The sequence below is a fragment of the Herpailurus yagouaroundi genome, unplaced genomic scaffold, assembly GCF_014898765.1.
Source record: "Herpailurus yagouaroundi ecotype Mexico unplaced genomic scaffold, PumYag 198, whole genome shotgun sequence".
In the NCBI taxonomy this organism is placed as follows: domain Eukaryota; kingdom Metazoa; phylum Chordata; class Mammalia; order Carnivora; family Felidae; genus Herpailurus; species Herpailurus yagouaroundi.
Window position 1 is genome coordinate 33,699,385 of NW_024412429.1, and position 21,098 is coordinate 33,720,482.

At 39.3% G+C, this 21,098-nt stretch overlaps 1 protein-coding gene across 3 annotated transcripts in view; it reads right to left on the bottom strand.

Moving 5' to 3' along the window:
• ENPP3 (ectonucleotide pyrophosphatase/phosphodiesterase 3) overlaps positions 1 to 21,098 on the bottom strand; it is a 100,806-nt gene that overhangs the window by 57,885 nt on the left and 21,823 nt on the right. For 2 of the 3 annotated variants that reach the window (XM_040449182.1, XM_040449183.1), the window contains 5 exons: positions 14,166 to 14,241; positions 8,472 to 8,594; positions 6,598 to 6,723; positions 3,556 to 3,616; positions 1,973 to 2,070 (listed from right to left, as the gene is read on the bottom strand). In XM_040449182.1, the coding sequence (XP_040305116.1) occupies positions 1,973 to 2,070; positions 3,556 to 3,616; positions 6,598 to 6,723; positions 8,472 to 8,532 (346 nt within the window). In that variant the 5' untranslated portion in view covers positions 8,533 to 8,594; positions 14,166 to 14,241. Of the gene's footprint in view, positions 1 to 1,972; positions 2,071 to 3,555; positions 3,617 to 6,597; positions 6,724 to 8,471; positions 8,595 to 14,165; positions 14,242 to 17,790; positions 17,947 to 21,098 lie in introns of those variants that run through there. The other variant, XM_040449181.1, reaches the window with a different exon arrangement.

Below are 21,098 nucleotides of genomic sequence, written 5' to 3' on the forward strand. Positions count from 1 at the left end.
TGCTAACTAACTCTGATCTTCAAAAATCTACAAATGTTGCCTGCCAGATACACCTGTTACTACTAGTCTTAATCAATCCCCAATTTCCTACCTAACTTTCCAGGAAGCCTGACTTGTGGTGCAAGTCGAATTACTTCCATCTCACCTGACAGTCTGCTGTTCTTGGGCCTGACCCTTTTTTTTCTGTCCCCACCCACACTAAGACAAGATAATGACCTTGTCCTCTCACTAGAGTTGAGTCTGAGTTCTTTTAAGTCACCAATATGACTCACTGAGCTGTGGTATTAGTTCATGCTCAGCTTCCCAGACCGCTGTCACCCAACTCAGGCAGCTTCTTGGGATACTGAAGATGGGGTTCTAGACTTCCTTAAAGTGATGTCTGTTGTCACACACCTCACCTCAAGCCTACTTTTCCCAGGAAGTCCTAATCCTAAGTCTCATTCACATCTATTCTTAATCAGGCCTCCTGGAAACTAACAGCCTATTTTGCCTTGGTAGACCTAGTGATGTCTACACATTAAAGAATCAAATGTTGTCTGCAGGACTTAAAAAATACATATTAAACTTTAAAAAGGGAACATTCTCAATGGCCCAATGTTTCATTGGTGTCATTTCCAACCCTGAGTGGGATGAGCAAATCAAATAATTCCCCTTCAGAAGGGGTTCGGTTCAGCCTGGCTAGCTAAATTCCCTTTTGGATACAGAATTGGATATCCCGATTGTCAAGGAAAATTCAGATGAGGAAATACAAACTGGGAAGTGTTAATCAACTTTCCAGGCCAAAGTAACTCAGCAGTTAAATGACAAATCCTGAATTTGAAGCTAATTCGGTCAGAGCCCCAAACTCTCAATGTCTTTGCTGTAGTTCTGCCTCAGGGAATAAGAAAAAAGCTGAAGAGACAAAGTATCTTGTGTTGTAGGGGGAAGCAGTTCATCTCTCTAGAGTCATGGAATTTTAGAGCTGGAATTAACAGTAGAATTCCATAAAGTTAATCCTCTCATTTTACAAATGAAGAAACGAAGACCCAGATGAGGTAATTGACTTACTCAGGCTCAAACAGCTCTTTTTTAATAATTTGGAGAAAAATAAAAACAGGATTCCAGTAAAATTGTGATAAACTTTGAGAACCTTAGAGGCAAAAGAAGGCCTAGTGGAAGGGGGAAGAAAGAAAGGAATTGTCAGGCAGTGAAGAGTACAGACTCTGGAACCAACCCTCTGGTTCCAACCATGCTCTGATATACTTCTTGGCTCTGTATCCATAGGTACTTAATTTCTCCTTATTAATAACTTTATAAAACTGTATGAAGGCCAAGTGTCCTAAAAAGAAGCATCACATCCTGATAAAGATGATAACAGAAACAATAATTACAATCACAGCTTAAAACCATTCAGTGTGTACCACATATACATTCTCACAGTATTTGCATCAGGTAGGAAGTGACCATTTTACAACTGGAGAGAAAGAGCGCCAATAGGTGAGATAAGTTTGCCCAAGGTCTCACAGCTAATAAGCGGTGAAGCCAGGTTCCAGGCAGTTTCATTCCAGAACCAGAGAGAGATACTAGACTTTTTGCCTTCTGGAGCGTATGATGTGCTGACTCTGCTCTGCCATTCAGACTCCTTCAGGATCATGTCCTTGCTGGTCATATTCTTGTTGCTAAGACCCAGAACCCAAGTCTGACAAACACGACTTTTGAGACATTATATGTGAACAGATTTCCACAGGATGAAGTTATATTCAAATACAAAACGAATCACAAGAAACAAACAAAAAGATGAGCATGCTTCAAAAAAGACGAGGAGCCAAAAGTATGAAACTAGGTATCCTGAGTGGTGAAGTCCTCAGGATCTCCAGAGGTCCTGGGAGAAGACAAACTACTAATATGGAAGGTCAGGAAGAAAGGTGCACATCTACAGGATAGCTAACTAGGTGTCCTCATCGTTTGTGTGCCTGTGGTTGTGGAGACTTACTCAGTTTATGAATATTAGGTAGGAGAGTATCCCAGGTCTGCAAATATTCAGCTCTAAATCCATCCATGGAAAACAAAATAACTGGTGGCAATTCAAATCTGAAAGTGGAAAACAGAATTAGTACATGTTTTTATTGTAAAAGAAAAACAAAAACAAAGACGTCTGTACTACTTACAATTCTCTAAATTAGAAAATCCTTAGAAAGCACATTAAGACAATTATCATGTTTTTTTTCTTTTCCTTTTTAAAGATTTATTTTTTGATGTTATTTATTTTGAGAAAGAGAGAGAGCATGAGTGGAGGAGGGATGGAAAGAGAGGGAGAGAGAGAAAATCCTAAGCAGGATCTGCACTGATGATGATGTTGACTTAATTCTCAAATGAAATCTTCTGAACTTGGCATTATTATTGTTATTATTATTACTACTACTACTACTTTAAATTTTTTAATGTTTATTTTTTGAAAGAGACAGAGAGAGAGAGAGAGAGAGAGAGACAGAGGCAGAGACAGAGACGGAACGCGAGTGAGGGAGGGAGACAGAGAATCCCAAGCAGGCTCCAGGCTCTGAGCTGTCAGCACACAGCCTGATGCAGGGCTCAAACCCACAAACTGTGAGATCATGACCTGAGCCAAAGTTGGACGCTTAACTGACTGAGTCACTCAGGCGCCCCTCTACTACAATTTTATAGATGAAGTTCAGAGAAGTGACCAGTGCAGAGTCTCAGGGGCAAGACCAGGAGTCAAACTCAAGTATCCTTTTTATTCTAAATTCTTGGCTCTTCCTCCTGGATGCTGCTGAACTGGGCAACTGGATCTGAGGACTGGGGTAAACCAAAGTGGCATGGTACAAAAACAGACATTATCCACACACATTTTTTTTTATATAAAATAATGCTATCTAAAAATGACTGCACTAACTCTTCCTATACCAGGTATTCCTTTTTTCTTCTACCTCATCATCTTCCTCCCACTGCTTGGGCCAGAATGAAGTAGGGGACGGGCATAAGGGGCCACTGGAGAAGAAATCCATCCTCACTGGGACATGATGTGGGCATGTTTCCAGGATTGGGAAAAGTCCAGTAGCAGCCACCACAAACGTGTGGAGGAGATGCATAGGAGGGGTCAGCGAGGGGTTCTACCTCACATGTTCATCACGCATGTACACGTAACGAGTCCTCCTCATCCTTCAAGGCCTACCTTTCCTTGTGAGGCCTTCCATGGGCAAACTTCTTCCCCTTCCCTCAGTAAGTATAAATTAGAGGTACCAGGATGTGAATAGAGAAGAGTTCTGGCTGGAGTAATTCAGATCTAAATTTCAGTCCTGATCATAGGACCTTGGGGATGTCAGTATGTAATAGCTCAACAAATCTTTTTAAGTCATTGTTGTAAGACATGAATCTAAAAAAATTAATTTAAAAATGCTTTGTAGACAAAACTCTGAGTTTGAAGTCAGAAGAATCCTCATCGTTTCTTAACTTTATTGTTTTGAAATATAAATATAGTGGAGGAAATTCCACCCTGTGTCTCAACTACATTCCATGTGCCATTTGTCAAAGGAGAATAAAAACTGCCCTTATTCTCACCCTTCTGGACACTGAGACGGTTGGGCTGTGCCACACTCTTCCTTCACCCATGGGGTTTCTCCTAAAAAAATGTAAGATCAAAATCTTTAGACAACTACACCATAAAAAAAAGAACAAATGTTCAATGACCTTGACCTTTCCAAAGTACTTAGTTCATGTTATTCCAATGACTTAAATCTAGCAGAACATGTTAAGTGTTATTCCACATGGTGAAAAGGTCAGTGCGTCCAGATATTTGCACAGATGGAATATCAAGAAGCTCATCTTTACCAAGAAAAACAAAGGAGATTCATTTAACTGGAAAGGGACAATTAGAAAAAATGAGTTTAACAAATACAGATATACCATCTAAAGAAAGGAGGAAAGAAATCATGGTGGGGGGTAGGGGGTGGGCAGAAGCAGCCAATGAGAATAATTGATATCAACTGGGAAAACCTGAACAAAGATCTTAACTAAAAAAATTTGACTTCATAAATGTTTCTGTTTATAGAACATTCCAGCTGATTAATGAAGTAGAAATGATAGAGCATAAATGTCATCACTTGCACCCCTTGATGGATATACGCAGTGATCATCAATGGCTAACATCCCAGAAAAGGTGACAAGCAGTCAAGATGTGCCTCTTGATGGAAGTAATACCACCATCTACGGAGTATACTTGCAAAATAAAAAAATAAATAAATAGCACCTGAATCTGAACAGTCGTCTGATTCTGATTGCAACTACCAATTTTCAGGAAATGAGATGACAAACTGCTTAAGTTACAGGGGATGCAGTCTACAAAGCTCAGACTGGAAAACTGTAGAACAAATGGCCCTTTTACTCCAACATGTAAATTGCAAGGGGAAAAAAAGAAAGAGAACCTACTTTTAAAGGACTTGAAATACATCAGCCACTTGTAATGTATGTAATCTATTTGGATCCTACTTCAGACAATCTTTTTAAAAAATGTTATGAAACAAGCAGAAAAATCAGAACAGTGGATATTTGATGACAACAAACAACAATTGATATTTTTAGATCTATTAATGGTATTATAATTTTGTTAAATACTTACATTTTTTAGATATGTCCTAAAAATATTTACAGATGAGTATTAACCCTAGGATTTACTTAGAAATAATCTAAAATTTAGGGAGAAAAGCTGGGGTGAATAAAATTACATTTTTTTTAAGAAAAACAAAATCCAAAACTTGAAGATAAGCAAAAGGAGGACTGATCACCAAACTTCATTTTAATGTCATTCTGGGAATTATCTAAAATGGACGTTATCTAATCAAATGGATTGATTATCTAATTACCTAGGAATGTATACCTTTATTTAGCTTATTCTTTACCATTTATTTTACCTCACAGTAACAATAGCAGTTAATTGGTAGAAAAGTGATAGCAACACAACTGATTCTTGTCTGATAGCAAAGAAATTTTCCTGTAGAAATGCAAATAATTTCTATCCCGCCAAAAGTTACAGTACTTTTTACCTCATTCTAACATTCTTTCCATACTATATATACTTAGTCTCTTTCATTCTCTTTAAGCCAACTGAACATTCCAGTTGGTTATCTCATGAATGAGCTAATTACTCTTTGACATGTTCACGTTACATTTATATGAGAGTTGTGTTTTTATCTTTTGAAAATTATACTTTGTCAAGATGAGACAACACTGGCCATTAGTTGATAGTTGCTGGGGCTAGGTGCTGGACCATACTATTCTCTTCTGTACATGTGTTAGAAGTTTATCATAAAATCTTTAAAATTCTAAATTTAAAATGTAAGAGTAACTGGCTGGTTTCTTGCAAAATTATTCAAATGCCTTCAAGCTACTGCTTAAAGATTTAATTTTGGCAAAAATCATGTATCCTCTTTAAACAAAATGTTGAATCCTTACAGTAAGAACACATTTACATTTATTTTGAAAAATAAGCTGAAATGATGAAATTAACTCCATCAAAGTGCCCAGTTAGTGGTGGTAGTAAACTTCTACACTGCTAAACAATTATTTTTGTATCTATTAAGTTTGAACAATATTGTGCAAGGAATCCAGCAGGAAATTTTACCATATGACCTGAGGATCAGCCTTGAGATAAAAAGTTAAAAGTTATATATTTGGGGTAAAAGCTGGGAAAATATAGAGGTCAGAGGCAGTGTGGTCAGTGAACTTATAGAAATAAGCAAGAAAGAAATCATGCTTGCCTTCGTGAATGTAGCAGAATTTTTAATGATACAATACTAAATGTCAAGCAATAATTATTTGAAAAAGAAGTTACCATTTTAGGCTTTTATTTTTCTTTTTTGATAGCTCTTTTTAGTTGGTTTTCAATTACATTTTGTAATAAAAACTGATTCATCCATTAGTGCAAAACCTATTTTCTACTAAGAGATGACAGTTAATGTTTCTTCTATAACATCTTCCTCCTATTCCTCTTATTGGGTGTGGCATTATGAAAAAAAGGTTGGTAGCTTGAAGCAATTTTGTTGCTGTGTGTTTATGCTAATTTTTCATAAATTTCATTAGGTGTTCAGAGGGATTAGTAATTAAAAAAAAAATCTACAGTATCTCACTTAGAGCTGGAATCAGGAGTTGAACCTGTATCCTAATCTTGGCTCTGCATTAACTCTCTCACGGTCCTTAATCAGTAATTTAACCAGTCAGGGCACAGCTGTTTCAACAGTAACATTGGTTTAACAGACTGATACACAAGCCAGATAATCTCTTTCCTCATGTTTTAACTTTAGGATCTGCCATCTGGTGTCTCAAACCACAAGTATTTCTATCATAGTCATTGGACTAGAGAAATCTTGCCTTACCAAGAAATACAGAACTTTCATCTTTCTCTTCTTTTCTGTAGTCCCTATGTTACGAGCTCCCTCTCTCTACAGCACACAAGCCGCATTTCTTCCTGCGGTAAACACACTGACCATTTCTTCTACGTGGAGTAGCTCAAGATTCTCTGACTCGTTTTCGTTTATGCAGCCTAGACCAGTCAGCTCTGGGGTCACTGAACCCGCGGAGGCAAATGGTTCAATCTCCTCTGCTTACCTTGACAGACACTGTTATAGTCAGCACAGCAGTCTTTCCTCTGCAGACAATCATCTGAACAAGAGCAGAGGCTGGAATCTAGTCTGGTCTCCCCACAACGAAATCTATTGCATGTCCATATTCGAGCTGTAAAATCACACAGTTCGGTTGCCAGCATTTAACTTCTTGTAAGTATCCAATATCAAACATGAATTCCATGCGTTTATCCCTGTATTACTGGGCAGTCAAAATCTTGGCTTATCGCACTAATAAATGAGAATATGTAAGACAAACAAGGGGCTATCCACCGCTTTTCTTCATTTGGCACGGGTGCAGTCTTTCAAGCAGCAGCTCTGATCCACCCAGCAGGTACACCTCTGAGTTTGGAGAAACTCTGAACACTGGCTCTGTCCCCACCCAAAAGTAGGAGTTCCCAACAGCGACGAACCGTTATGCCTGAGTGATTGTTGCCACCCAAGAGCAGTTTTGTCTAAGGACAGGCAGCAAGGAAGAGGCAGTGACAACAGAAGTAGCAGGAACACGGTCAGGTGGGTAAGGATGTAGGGAGGTCAGGGCACCTCGCAGCTGAGGGTGACAGAACTGGTGGATGAGCCTCCGCCATGCCCTTGCTGTTCTCCCAGGCTGTGTGCTCAGTTATGACATCAGTGTAAATAAACACCTGTGCTAAAAACAGCAAGAGGCTGCACCGCCGTTGTTTCCTAGTGCCACCTGCCAGGAGTCAGTGTCTAAAATCAACATCAGCCCTGTGCGGAGACAAATGCATTGAACAGGTAACTGCTGTGTGCTTCTATTGTGCACAAAGTTCTTCATTGCCCTTCACTTATTATTTACTTAGAAAATACTGGGAAAGATTTAGTAAAGGGAATACACATCTTATCTACAGTACGTTATCCCTTCCCTCTTGTCCTTTGCAGAAAGCGTAATGTAAGGAGTTCTGTTAGTCTAGTCTTACTCTCCTTGAATCACTAGCCACCCCCGTACACACATGCCGTCGCTGGTTTCTTAAAAAATTAAACATTGTGAATGGTCTCTTCTCCCCCGAGAATAGTGTTTTTCAAGTTGCGTTTTGTGGAGCACTGGCATCAGAATCACCAAGAATCACCAGCTTTCCAAGTGAATCTTATGCATCCTAAAATCTGAGAGCCACTGCCAATGAAACTAAATAAGATGATTAACTTGAGTCATAGTGAAACTCCATTGTGACATCTGTACTCCATGCAACATACACAGCATCTTGTCTGCTAGAGACTAGTACTCCTCAACCTCAATCAAATCAAGTGTGGACTCTATGTTTAGTGCTGTAAAGGGGGGAATGGTAATCATAGATCCCATACACAAGCTGTTATGAGTTAAATAATGTCCCCACAAAATGCTGGAGTCCTAGCCCCCAATGTCATGAATGTGACCTTGCTTAGAAAAAGATCTCTGTAGACACTCAAGTTAAAATGAGGTCCTTAGTGTGGGCCCTATCCAGTGCGACTGGTATTTTTATAAAAAGGGGAAAGTTGGACATGAACTCACACACACAAGGAAGACTGCGAAGACACAAGAGAACTCTCCGTGAAGACGGAGGCAGAGTTTGGGGTTATGCTATCACAAACCAACAACTGCCAGTGACTGCCAGCAACCCACCAGCTAGGAGAGGGGCAAGGGACAGATTCTCCCTCATAGCCCTTAGAAAGAACCAACCTTCAAAACAGCTATATCCTGGCTTTCTAGCCTCTGGGACTGTGAGAAAATGAATTTCTGTGGGTTAAGTCTCCCCCTCCCCAGTTTCTGTGTTATGGCAGCCCTAGAAAACTAATACACATCGGACGTGCATTCGTGAAAGCACAACCAACATGTTACAATGAACTTATCCTCAGAGTCCATACTTGATTTCACACAGGTGTCTTCAAAATCCCAGCAACAGTCACCCCGCTGTTTACATTCCATATCACACCGGCAGCTCTCCAGTCCTCTGAATGAAGAATCAAAGCATTTCTTCCTGCAACTTCCTGCAGAGTGGAGGAAATGAGAAAACCAGTGCTTAGGAGTTATCCGGTATCTCAGAGCTGGATGAAGCACACAGAAGAGGTACCTAGTGCAGACCTGTGACCTCTGTAGGTCAAACAGGTATTTTGTTATTGCGCTGTATGATTCATCAGTAAAAAGTGATAAATAATAAGCAATTTTTCCCTAGGACTCCAGAGAGGTCCCAGACTCAGAAATACCAGGCACCATTAGGTGAAGGTAGGGGGGACAGGCAGAGGCTAAATGTAGTGGAATTGGGTGAAAGTCTGGAGCCGGAACAGCAACTATCCACCCCACTCTGTCTTCACATTGAAGGCTCATAATCTGGAGAAATTTAGGAAAAGTAGCTTTCCTCACAGAGGCAGACACAGAGGATAGCTACGAGGAGAAAAGAGGAACACGCCATATTCACAAACGTGAACAGATGGTTACCAGACATTTGAGGATAGCAAGATAATATCCAACATAAAAACATAGACCAAAACAAAATAAGAAGAAAAAGAAAGAAAGAAAGAGAGAGAAAGAAAAGGAAAAAGAAAAGCTTGATTGAAAAGGAAACAATGCAAGGAACGGAAGAGTTAAACACAAATATACACACACACAGCTAATGGTGAGATCCTGTGAAGAGACAACATTGTATCCATGAAATAAGAAAGAAAGCTATAATTTAAAAAAGAGAAATAACATCCTGGGAATAAAAACATGAGAGATGAAAACATAAGAGCGGTAATGAAAAATTCAGTAGAGGGGTTGTGGTAGGCAGAATCATGGTTCCCAACATGATTTGTTCCCCTAATCCCCAAGACTGAATATGCATGCTGTTTTACACAGCAAAGAGACATTGCAGATGTAATTAAGGCTATTACTTAGTTGACCTTAAAACAGGAATGTGGTACCTAAAAGTGAAAACAAAGAAAGTGGAGATGATATTATTAAAGAATTCACATTATAAAATTCATCAGAACTGAAAAGCTTAAATTAGTACATCAACATTTCGCAGGGCAAAACTCACACCAAGAGGTCAACAGGAATAAAGTGATCTTGAAAGCTCACGGAGAAAAATCATAAGCAATCTGTAAAAGATCACAAGTCAGAATGGTATCAAATGTCTTAAAAGCAATACTGGAACCTAGAAGATAGGAAAGCAATGTCTTCATTTTTTTTTAAAGGAAAATTATGTTCATCTCAGAATTCAGTATCTAGCCAAACCATTAAGTGTTAAGTTAGGGTGATGAAGATATCTTTATATAGGTAAGAACTCAAGTTAAATCTCATATGCATCCTATTTTAGGAAACTACTAAAGATGTTCTTTAGCAAAATGAGGAAGTAACACAAAGAGATCCAAAAACTGTGAGATCCAACACAATGGAGAGTCTAGGGAAATAACAACCATAGGTATGAGAGCAAACAAAGAGAGCAAACAACACAGATCAGAGCAGCAGGACAGAGGAACAAAAATTAAAATAAAAGATATCACTCTATACCTAACTTTACACTGCCAAAAATGAGAGAGCCAGAGAATGCCAAGAGTTGGTGGGGATACATGGTAAAGACAGAGTAGGCTGTAGCAGCCATTCTAGGAAGCAATCTGGGGCTACTCAACTGAGTTAAAATACAAACCCTAATTATGAGGGAGCTTGGGGCAAGCTGAAGGCAAAATATAGGTTGGTACACACACACACACCCAGGTGGAATATGTGTGATATTCCTCGGACACTCCTGGCTACCCAAGAACAAAGGAAAGGGGTTTAAGTGCTTGCCATGGTAATACGGGAAACTAAAGCAAATGAAAAATTAAATTCCCTTACTGCCTACAGCCCATTGACAAGTCCTTGAGACAGGCAGAGTGACCTCCCTCTAGGAGCTCAGCTGCTGGATAACGCTTTGCTAGGGGCAAAAAGGAATCTCGGCATAACGTTATCCCAACCTTGAGGATCCCGTAAGTCTGCTTCCTTTATCCCAACTGCCCCAAGATATATGCTGGCAATCATACTCCAAGCTTATGGCCCCCCGATATACATCTAAAGGGTCTCATGACTGAGGTTTTATTAAATGGTAATAAATGGCATTTCCCTAGTAACAGCTAGCCCCTCAAGGTCCTGGAAACCCTGCTTCCAAAATTCCTTAGAGACTTACTCTATCCTTGACCCTCTCCCAATCTGAGGGTATGTAATGAGTTACTGGTCAGGACCCCAGTGAAGTTCTTCCTGCCCATGGGTCCTATCCCCATGCTTTAATAAAATCACCTTTTTGCACCAAAGACATCTTCAAGAATTCTTTCTTGGCCATCAGCTCCAGACCCCACAAACCCTCCATCACCCCAAAATTTCATCACTAAGACACAAGAATTCTATCCCTGGTAGATGATGAAGCAATCTCACACAAGTCCATAAGGAACCTGCAGGATATATGTGGTGTAAAGGAACTAAAGTCAGTCAGACACTGGGGGGAGGGCATAGGTTAAATAGTAGATTAGATACATGCTAAAGAGTAGTAAGTAGTAAGTAGATAGATGCATAAGAATAGATGCATGATAACAATGTAGATCGATCTTAAGAAACATTCAGTGAAAAAGTAACCAAAAAAGTGTTAAACCATTTATATAAAAGGCCTTTACATTTTTATATTCACTCACCTGCTTTGAAACATTTTCTGCACATGGTTTCTAGGAAACAACAATCACCTGGCTTTCCCCCCACATTCCTGACAAATTCTTCCTAGGCTTCATCTGTGGGTTTTTTCCCCCACCACATGTTCCCAATTCTGTAAGGTTAGTGTGTTCCAGTCACATTGCTTTAAGTCCCACATATGATGCTGATAACCGCCTCACTGTATGTCCATCTAGAACTTCCCTTCAAAAGACAGCCTCATATATCCAGCTGCCTTCGTGGTTTTTCCTCTTGGACATCTAGTAGATATTTCAAATTTAACATGTCCAAAAACGAGCTCCCGATTATTCTTCCCAAACCAGCTTCTTCTACAGTGTTTCCCATCTCAGTTAGGGAATTTCTGTATTTCCAGCTGTTCCTATCAAAAATCTTGAGGTCATTCTTCTCTCTTTCTCTGTATCCATTCTGTCAATAAAATCTATCTACCACTTCAAAGATATCCAGGACCTAAACATGTCTCACCAGTTACAATCACTGCTGTAGTTCAAGACATAAAACTTGTATGGATTATGGCAATAATTCCCCAATTGGTGTTCCCCACGTCTCCTCGTTTCACTCTGCCATTTATTCAAACACAGTAGCCTGAATGAGTGTACCGAAAGCAAACCACAGCATGTCATTTCTTTGCTCCAATCACTTCCCAGCACTCTCAGAATGAAAGCCTGTGGCCATATTCAATCTATCAGCCTCACGGATTTGGCTTCTCTTCAGTCCTTTGGTCCATCTCATTTTATGACCAACCTCCTTCTTGTCCTCTTAGTTCGAACTCACCGATCTTGTTACTTGTTAAATGAACTTGCCAGGCAAGCTCCTGCCTTAAGCCTTTGCACTTGTTTTTTTTTTCCTCTTGCCTGGAATGTCCCTCCACAAATATCCCTGTTTCTCCCTTACTTCTTCAGCTCTTTACAAAAGTTATTTCACATACACCCCCAATCCTACCCCAACTCAATATTTTATAATCCCCTTTTCAGTTTTACTTACTCCCTAGCACTTTATCATACATATATATACATATATATATATATATATGACTTATTTATTTTTTTATTGTCTCCCTTCCATGCTAGAATGTAAACTCTTTGAAGTTTCCCAGTAATTAGAATAGTACCTAGCATACAGTCAGTGTTCAATTATTGAAGAGTAAGTAAAAAGCATGTGCACATAAAAGAACACATTTTTTTAATGTTTTATTTATTTTTGACAGAGAGAGAGAGAGAGAGAGAGAGAGACAGAGAGACAGAGAGACAGAGCATGAGTGGGGGAGGAGCAGAGAGAGAGAGGGAGACACAGAACCTGAAGGAGGCTCCAGGCTCTGAGCTGTCAGCACAGAGCCCAACACGGGGCTCAAACTCACAGACTGCGAGATCATGACCTGAGCCAAAGTCGGATGCTCAACCGACTGAGCCACCTAGGCGCCCCAAAAGAACACATTTATAAGAATACATACAAACTCAAACTAGAAGAACTACTTTTAAAATTCACACTGCCTATGAAAAGCAGGTTAACTGGAATGGAGAATGGTGAAAATGGTCCAGGGTTGGGGATTAGGAATCAGTGGTAAAAGAATGAGGAGGTGAATATTTCAAGAGTGCTGGCAAAGGAGGGGCAGGAGTTAAATACCAAAGTCCTGGAGGGGGTGGTGCCACATGAGGGTTGACAGATGGAGATAAAAGGACAAGAATAAGGAACAATGACACTGGGAAGCCAGCCAGTAGGTGCAATAAAATAAGGAAGTGAGAGAAACAGTCAAAATAATCAGAGATTTTGTTCAGAGATTAGTATGTGCCTCTTGCAATTAATTTACGTGACGCAAGGATAAGAGAACCAAGAAGTGATGTACTTCTGTGCACACTTACATCAGAATACTACTACTAAAGTGGCCCAGCAACACTTGTTAGATCTAGGCCTAGGGCTCTGTAGTTCAGAAACACAACCTGTAGCTCTGTACTATAATTCAGTACATATAATTTTGAGCCAAGTGACTCAAAAAAGATAGTAATTTTCCAGGTAAGGTCCACCTTTTCAGTTCTGCCATGTTCCCATGCTATCCTGGGAGCACTGAGTGTTTGTTAATTTTTAAGTGAAAACATAACTGAAAAGTTGTTTATCAGTCTCACCAAGAGTCTCCCTAATGAAGAAGCAAAAAGACCTTCCCCAAGGGAGTCAAACTAAAAGTTAATCGGCCCAATTAAAAAGGAGAACAAATGATCTCATGTCCGACTTCCTACTTCCCCTTAATAAAAGTACCCAAACAATACATAACAAGACTTAGACAATGCTTGTAAATGATTTATTTATTGTTCATATTGACCAGATATTGCAAAAAAAGATGTATTTTGATATGTTGCAGCATCTTTCTCCTACTTTTTCTTTGCTTCTCAGGAGGAAAAATAAAGAAACATGAAGCTTTTAGTCTGTACTACATTTCAAGAATGTGTCATTGCCTAGCCAAGAAATGGTGAGATTTCAAGAAGAAAGTGATACCTTCTCCCAGGAGGTCCTGGGAGGGGAGTAACCAAGACTTTTGAGGCCAAGTTTATCAGCAGGTAGGAATGACTAGAGTAGATGCTGAGACAGAAGGAGTCTTTGATCCAGTTATCAAATACTCTATGAAGGTGAGAACAAATGAGGGGAAAATACAGGAATGATATGACTCTCAAAGGAGTAAGGGGTGGGGGTAAAAGAGTGAAGTCCAGAAATGACATTGGATAATGCTAACCACAGATATGGGCTCCTGATAAGTGCGGTGTGGGAGAAGAAGAAACCTTGGATGAGACTGCTCCACGCAAGAGAGAGGGGGCTCGAGAGAGGGGACAAGTTTCAACGGTAAAGGTGAGGAGAAAGGAGGAATCAGGAAATGTGTTGAGAAAACACTGAGGGGTTACCTTGCTCCTCTTGTCGCCTGAGTCCAAGCCCCAGGCCCAGTCCAAGTGACACAATCACCAACAAAGCAAGGAGAACCTATATTTAAAATAAGGAAAAGTGACCTTTACAATTTTTAAAAAATGTACAAAGGTACAAAGATCCTGCCCTCCGTCAGTGAATCTAAAGCCACACGGCAAGCTAGTTATTCATAACACCAGATCCAACAGTGACAGGGGAACGTACAGTTTTAAAGGCCTGAAAATAAGAAAGCTCTGGGAACAAGTTTAAAATAGTATTTACTACAGATCTTTAAATTCCAATGTATGAGTCCTGGTTAGTGTAACCCCAGATTGAGTTAAAGTATGGATGAAACTATGAGGGCCATTTACCTTTGCCCACTTCTCATTCTTAACTAGGTACCTGTTTGGAGATGATTTATCTAAGAGCATTCCTGAGTTGTGAAATCGTTAACTACCTCATTCCTAGGGAGCAGGGGTTTCCCTCCCAGCTCTGTCCTATGGACGGGATGAGAATAGTTAATACGTGTGAAAATACAGCATTCAAATAATTAACTGACAAATGATCGCTTTGATCTCTAGCACAGATAACGATGTGGAAGCTCTATGACCAAAGATTGTGTGTGTCACTCATTATCACTACTGCTGACAAGGCTCTTCAGTGTAGTGGACTTTATGCAATGACTAGAATTAAACTGTGATATAATTGCAGAGAATTATTCCCACTCACCTTTTTCCCCACCCAGTAAGTCCAATGATAAGCATGCTGGATGACAGAGCTTGAAAAATATATATTGCCATAGAATATGAACACAACAGACACATGAATTACTTAGGAATGTACTTTACAACTCCAATAACCTTTGTTATAGCTTTTTAAAAAATCACTTTCATAAAAAACACAATAACAAAATTTGCTTCGATAATACTGTAAACCACTGATTTTGTTTTCACTCTGAAAATCAACTGGAAAATTAACATATCTAACTTTAGAACAGCAGTGGATTCAGGGACTGGGAAAATATGTGAAAATACTATGTAAACAATTCTTTGTTTTTAATATTTTATTTTAGGTAATCTCTATACCCAACGTGGGGCTCAAACTCACAACCCCGAGATCGAGAGTCACATGCTCTATGGACTGAGCCACCCAGGCACCCCCTATGAAAACAATTCTTACATAAAGTCTGAAACTTAGCCCAAGTTTCAGTGACCTTCCAGCATTCAGTGGAAAGAATGGAGAGGGAAAAAGTGAACATAAATAGTTACTAAATAGCATCACTAGCACTGAGTCCCTTATTATGATGCTAAAAAGCCACACGTGACCAGGACTAGGAATACAAAGCAGGGAAACACTGGGATATAGTCCTATGGTAAACCTCATAGATTTACAAAATCTATGTAAATCATAGATTTAAAAATTGGTATATTTTGGTTTACATCTTATCATTAGTCCTTTTACCATTCAAACTGGATGGGAAAATAAACAGCATCTAGCTGTCCCTAGGATGCTCTAGAACTTTTTCCTGTTAAATCTTAGTGTCTGTTTCCTCACGACTCTACTTGTTCTGTGTATTTTTGGCTTGCTCTCACATTATTCTGTAAATTCCCTGAGAAGAAGCTTCATTTTTTTAAAAATTTTGTTTAAAGGGGCAGAGAGAGGGGGACAGAGGATCTGACAGGCTGACAGCAGTGAGCCGATGTGGAGCTCCAACTCACAAACCATGAGATCATGACCTGAGCTGAAGTCGGACACTCAACCGACTGAGCCACTGAGGTGTCCCAAAGAAGCTTCATTTTAAATCTCCTATAATCACTTCCTCTAAATGAGTAATTCTGAGTTAGCTTCTTGATATTTAGGTGCATGTGCATCTTAAACTATTTATGTTAGCTACAAAATGGACAGGGGAGAACTCGGACTCCAAAAATCACCAAGAAGCCAACATTTGGCTTTAGAAAGCTGTATAAAGACTGCCAGCAACACAGTAGATACATCTAAAGTTTCTTGAATGAAACCTATGTTAAAATTTGGAAACAGGGTATTTCTGAAACTACAATTTTAAAATACTGAGCTTCTAGGGGCCCCTGGGTGGCTCAGTCAGTTAAGTGCCCGACTTCGGGTCAGGTCATGATCTCGCGGTTTGTGAGGTCGAGCCCCGTGTCGGGCTCTATGCTGACAGCTCGAAGCCTGGATCCTGCGTCGGATTCTGTGTCTCCCTCTCTCTCTGTCCCTCCCCTACTCATGCTCTGTCTCTCTCTGTCTCTCTCTTTCAATAATAAATAAGTTTTAAAAAAATTAAAATACTGAGCTTCTATTATACATACTAGTAAGCCACTGGAATGATAGAAAGAAGGAACATAAGTGATGCACAAAATTTTGTTTTCAAGGAGTTTATAATGTCTTTAATTTATAGATGGAATAAATCTAATAAATGGCATAAGAGTTAAAAGAGCACTCTAAAGTTCCCAGAAGGATAATGACTAAATAGAGTATCTTGACAGTTTACTTTGTTATAGCTCCTGAGCTCAATGCTCACACACATTGTTTCATTTACTTCTAGAAACAATGCTTGAGTGACAGAATGGTGGTGACATTACCTAAGGCAGGGAACTTAGGAGAAAAATGCAGCAGGATAGGTGTGAGAAATTATGCAACTGTTTTTGGCTAGAGTTACTGGATGAGAGCCAGCAAGCAGGCATTTGAAGTCTTGTGCCAGAAACTCAGCAAGAAGTCAGACCTACCGGCCTACTTGAAATTCTTGGCTGAGAATATGACTTTTACAACCATGAAAAGATGAGATTGCCTAAAGGAAAGATATTTAGACAAGGTTTGGTGGAACGCTCTGTGCAAGAAAGAAGAAAGTCAGCCAAGAATGCAGATAAAGAGAAAAGTCATAAAAATGGGGATATCAATGCCATCACGGAAGCATGGGGAGAGAATAATTCAAGATGAGAACAGAACGATATCCACATATTGTTGTTATGGAGACACAGCAGGAGGACAGAGGAGAAGGAAAGATTTTCAAGGAGATGACTTCAGGAGAGTGAAAACAAGCAAGGGAACAGGGAATGAATGGGTGAGTGGTGAGAAAACCGGGGCAGTGGATGGAGCTCCCCTTCCCCAAACGTTTGAGAGACTAATCAAATCAAGGAAAGCTTTATTTTTCAGAACAGGGAAGATCTTAACATATAAAAAAAAAAAAAGCAAAGAGAAAAAAGGTAAAAGAGACCGTCTCTAGGAGTAAAGAAAACTAGATAAAAGCAACAGTCCAACAAAGAATATGACATACACTGATCTTTGATTTTTTAAACTGTGGTCTTAAAAATATTCACGCAATAAAATGGTGATTTGGGATGGGATTATGATCGTGCTAAAATCAATGCTGCAAAGTGTTTTGCCACAAGATGCCAACTTTTTAGGATGGATCAGATATTAACTTGTTATTCAAATTTCTTAGGCAAAATGGTATTCAAAATATTAACGTGGCATTGGAGCTGTCACAAGGGCCAAAGTGAACGCAATCACTTAAAACTTTACACTCAAAAAGCAACACCAATGTAAATGGGGAGTCATACACTTAACATTTATCACAAAGCTACAAAGACTGAAATTAAAAGCTGTACTTACAATACAAATTATTTTATACGTCCTAACAGTGCTCCTCTTGACAGGTTCTTCCATTGATAGAATCTGCATAGACTCCATTAGCCGTATAAACCTGTTTTACTAGAAGACAGTAGTACTCCTTCCTGTTTCTAGTCCAGCAAAGAGAAACTGAATGAGTTACACAGCTGTGAGTAACTTCAATGTTTTGGAAGGTCACAGCTCGCTAATGATTGGACAATCAAAAGGGAGGAAAAAGGCTGTAATGACAATAGTGTCATGAGATCAAAGTCCTCTTCCAGGACATTGTAGACAAATACTACATATTAATAAAAGTATATGTAACAATAATAATAATCAAATTTTAATACAATTTGATCATTTGTTTTCTTCAGAAATAACCCAAAACAAATGGTTTTGTTATAGAAATTCCAGGGAGTTTCTACATTTGTAATACACTTCATTTCACAGTTGAAAGTCAACATACTAAAAATGTGCTTTAACCATATAGGAATCCCATAACTGTGTTCAATTTATATAAAGTACTTAATTATAAAAGAATTATGTCTTCTGTTTTAAAGCGTTCACAGTTTGAAATGTTTTCATACGTATTATCTCATATCAAACTTAACAACATCCCTTATAAACATTTTATTCCTATTTTGTAGTTGAGTCAAATAAAGGTCTGATTATTCAAAGTCAGGTCTGTGACTTACTTGTCCCCAGTCACATATTTACTAGATTCCAGAAGTAGAACTGAAACCCAAGTCTTCTACTCCCCAAATTCAAGTTAACTTTCACTGAGCAATTAAACTCGCTCTTTTCTTCTTTACATAGACCAGAGCATCCTCATACATGCACTTCATGCTGAGAAGGGGAGTACAGGTTTATGATGAAAGAAATAAATTAACAGCAATGTAGCCAGAGAGTTATGGTAAATGGTGGGCATAAGCTCTTCCAGCTTAAATGACCCTAAGGCAGTAATTCTCAAAATGTGATTCCCTGGAACACTAGTCCTATGAAAACCTCCTTGGTTACATAAAGCTTTAGAACTCTTTTCTAATGTAAAGATTATTTAAAAAAATCCTGCAGGCTCAGTATAGTCTTTGGAAAACACTAAACTATTACAATCTTAAAAGCAGTGAAAAGAAATAGGAAAAGAATCTATCCCAATATACAATGACTTATAAATATGAATATTATTTCTGAAAGTCATGTCAAAATCCCTTTTTCTACTATTGGAGCCCATGCCCTTAAGGAAAACTGCAGAATAAGAGCCATGTTTCCTTTTAAGGGTTTGTGCTGTTCTTTCTCAGCTCAGGATACCCCCCCCCCAACTTTACCTTCATGCCTAACCAGTGGAAGTACCCGCATGAGTTGCTGACACAGAAGAAATGAGTTTTAGAAGAAGATGCCATAGAGATAACCTAAACCTAAATCAAAGTCCAAAGCCCTCTTTACATGGACAGCAAAGAAGTAAACAAAAACATGTTTGGATGCCTTTGTGTTTTTTTTTTTTTATCTCTTTTTTTTAATTTATTTATATATGAAATTTATTGTCAAATTGGTTTCCATACAACACCCAGTGCTCATCCCAAAAGGTGCCCTCCTCAATACCCATCACCCACCCTCTCCTCCCTCCCACCCCCCATCAACCCTTAGTTTGTTCTCAGTTCTCAACAGTCTCTTATGCTTTGGCTCTCTCCCACTCTAACCTCTTTTTTTTTTTTTCCTTCCCCTCCCCCATGGGTTCCTGTTCAGTTTCTCAGGATCCACATAAGAGTGAAACCATATGGTATCTGTCTTTCTCTGTATGGCTTATTTCACTTAGCATCACACTCTCCAGTTCCATCCACGTTGCTACAAAAGGCCATATTTCATTTTTTCTCATTGCCACGTAGTATTCCATAGTGTATATAAACCACAATTTCTTTATCCATTCATCAGTTGATGGACATTTAGGCTCTTTCCATCATTTGGCTATTGTTGAGAGTGCTGCTATGAACATTGGGGTACAAGTGCCCCTATGCATCAGTACTCCTGTGTCCCTTGGATAAATTCCTAGCAGTGCTATTGCTGGGTCATAGGGTAGGTCTATTTTTAATTTTCTGAGGAACCTCCACACTGCTTTCCAGAGCGGCTGCACCAATTTGCATTCCCACCAACAGTGCAAGAGGGTTCCCGTTTCTCCACATCCTCTCCAGCATCTATAGTCTCCTGATTTGTTCATTTTGGCCACTCTGACTGGCGTGAGGTGATACCTGAGTGTGGTTTTGATTTGTATTTCCCTGATAAGGAGCGACGCTGAACATCTTTTCATGTGCCTGTTGGCCATCCGGATGTCTTCTTTAGAGAAGTGTCTATTCATGTTTTCTGCCCATTTCTTCACTGGGTTATTTGCTTTTCGGGTGTGGAGTTTGGTGAGCTCTTTATAGATTTTGGATACTAGCCCTTTGTCCGATATGTCATTTGCAAATATCTTTTCCCATTCCGTTGGTTGCCTTTTCGTTTTGTTGGTTGTTTCCTTTGCTGTGCAGAAGCTTTTTATCTTCATAAGGTCCCAGTAATTCACTTTTGCTTTTAATTCCCTTGCCTTTGGGGATGTGTCGAGTAAGAGATTGCTACGGCTGAGGTCAGAGAGGTCTTTTCCTGCTTTCTCCTCTAAGGTTTTGATGGTTTCCTGTCTCACATTCAGGTCCTTGATCCATTTTGAGTTTATTTTTGTGAATGGTGTGAGAAAGTGGTCTAGTTTCAACCTTCTGCATGTTGCTGTCCAGTTCTCCCAGCACCATTTGTTAAAGAGACTGTCTTTTTTCCATTGGATGTTCTTTCCTGCTTTGTCAAAGATGAGTTGGCCATACGTTTGTGGGTCTAGTTCTGGGGTTTCTATTCTATTCCATTGGTCTATGTGTCTGTTTTTGTGCCAATACCATGCTGTCTTGATGATGACAGCTTTGTAGTAGAGGCTAAAGTCTGGGATTGTGATGCCTCCTGCTTTGGTCTTCTTCTTCAAAATTACTTTGGCTATTCGGGGCCTTTTGTGGTTCCATATGAATTTTAGGATTGCTTGTTCTAGTTTCGAGAAGAATGCTGGTGCAATTTTGATTGGGATTGCATTGAATGTGTAGATAGCTTTGGGTAGTATTGACATTTTGACAATATTTATTCTTCCAATCCATGAGCAGGGAATGTCTTTCCATTTCTTTAAATCTTCTTCAATTACCTTCATAAGCTTTCTATAGTTTTCAGCATACAGATCCTTTACATCTTTGGTTAGATTTATTCCTAGGTATTTTATGCTTCTTGGTGCAATTGTGAATGGGATCAGTTTC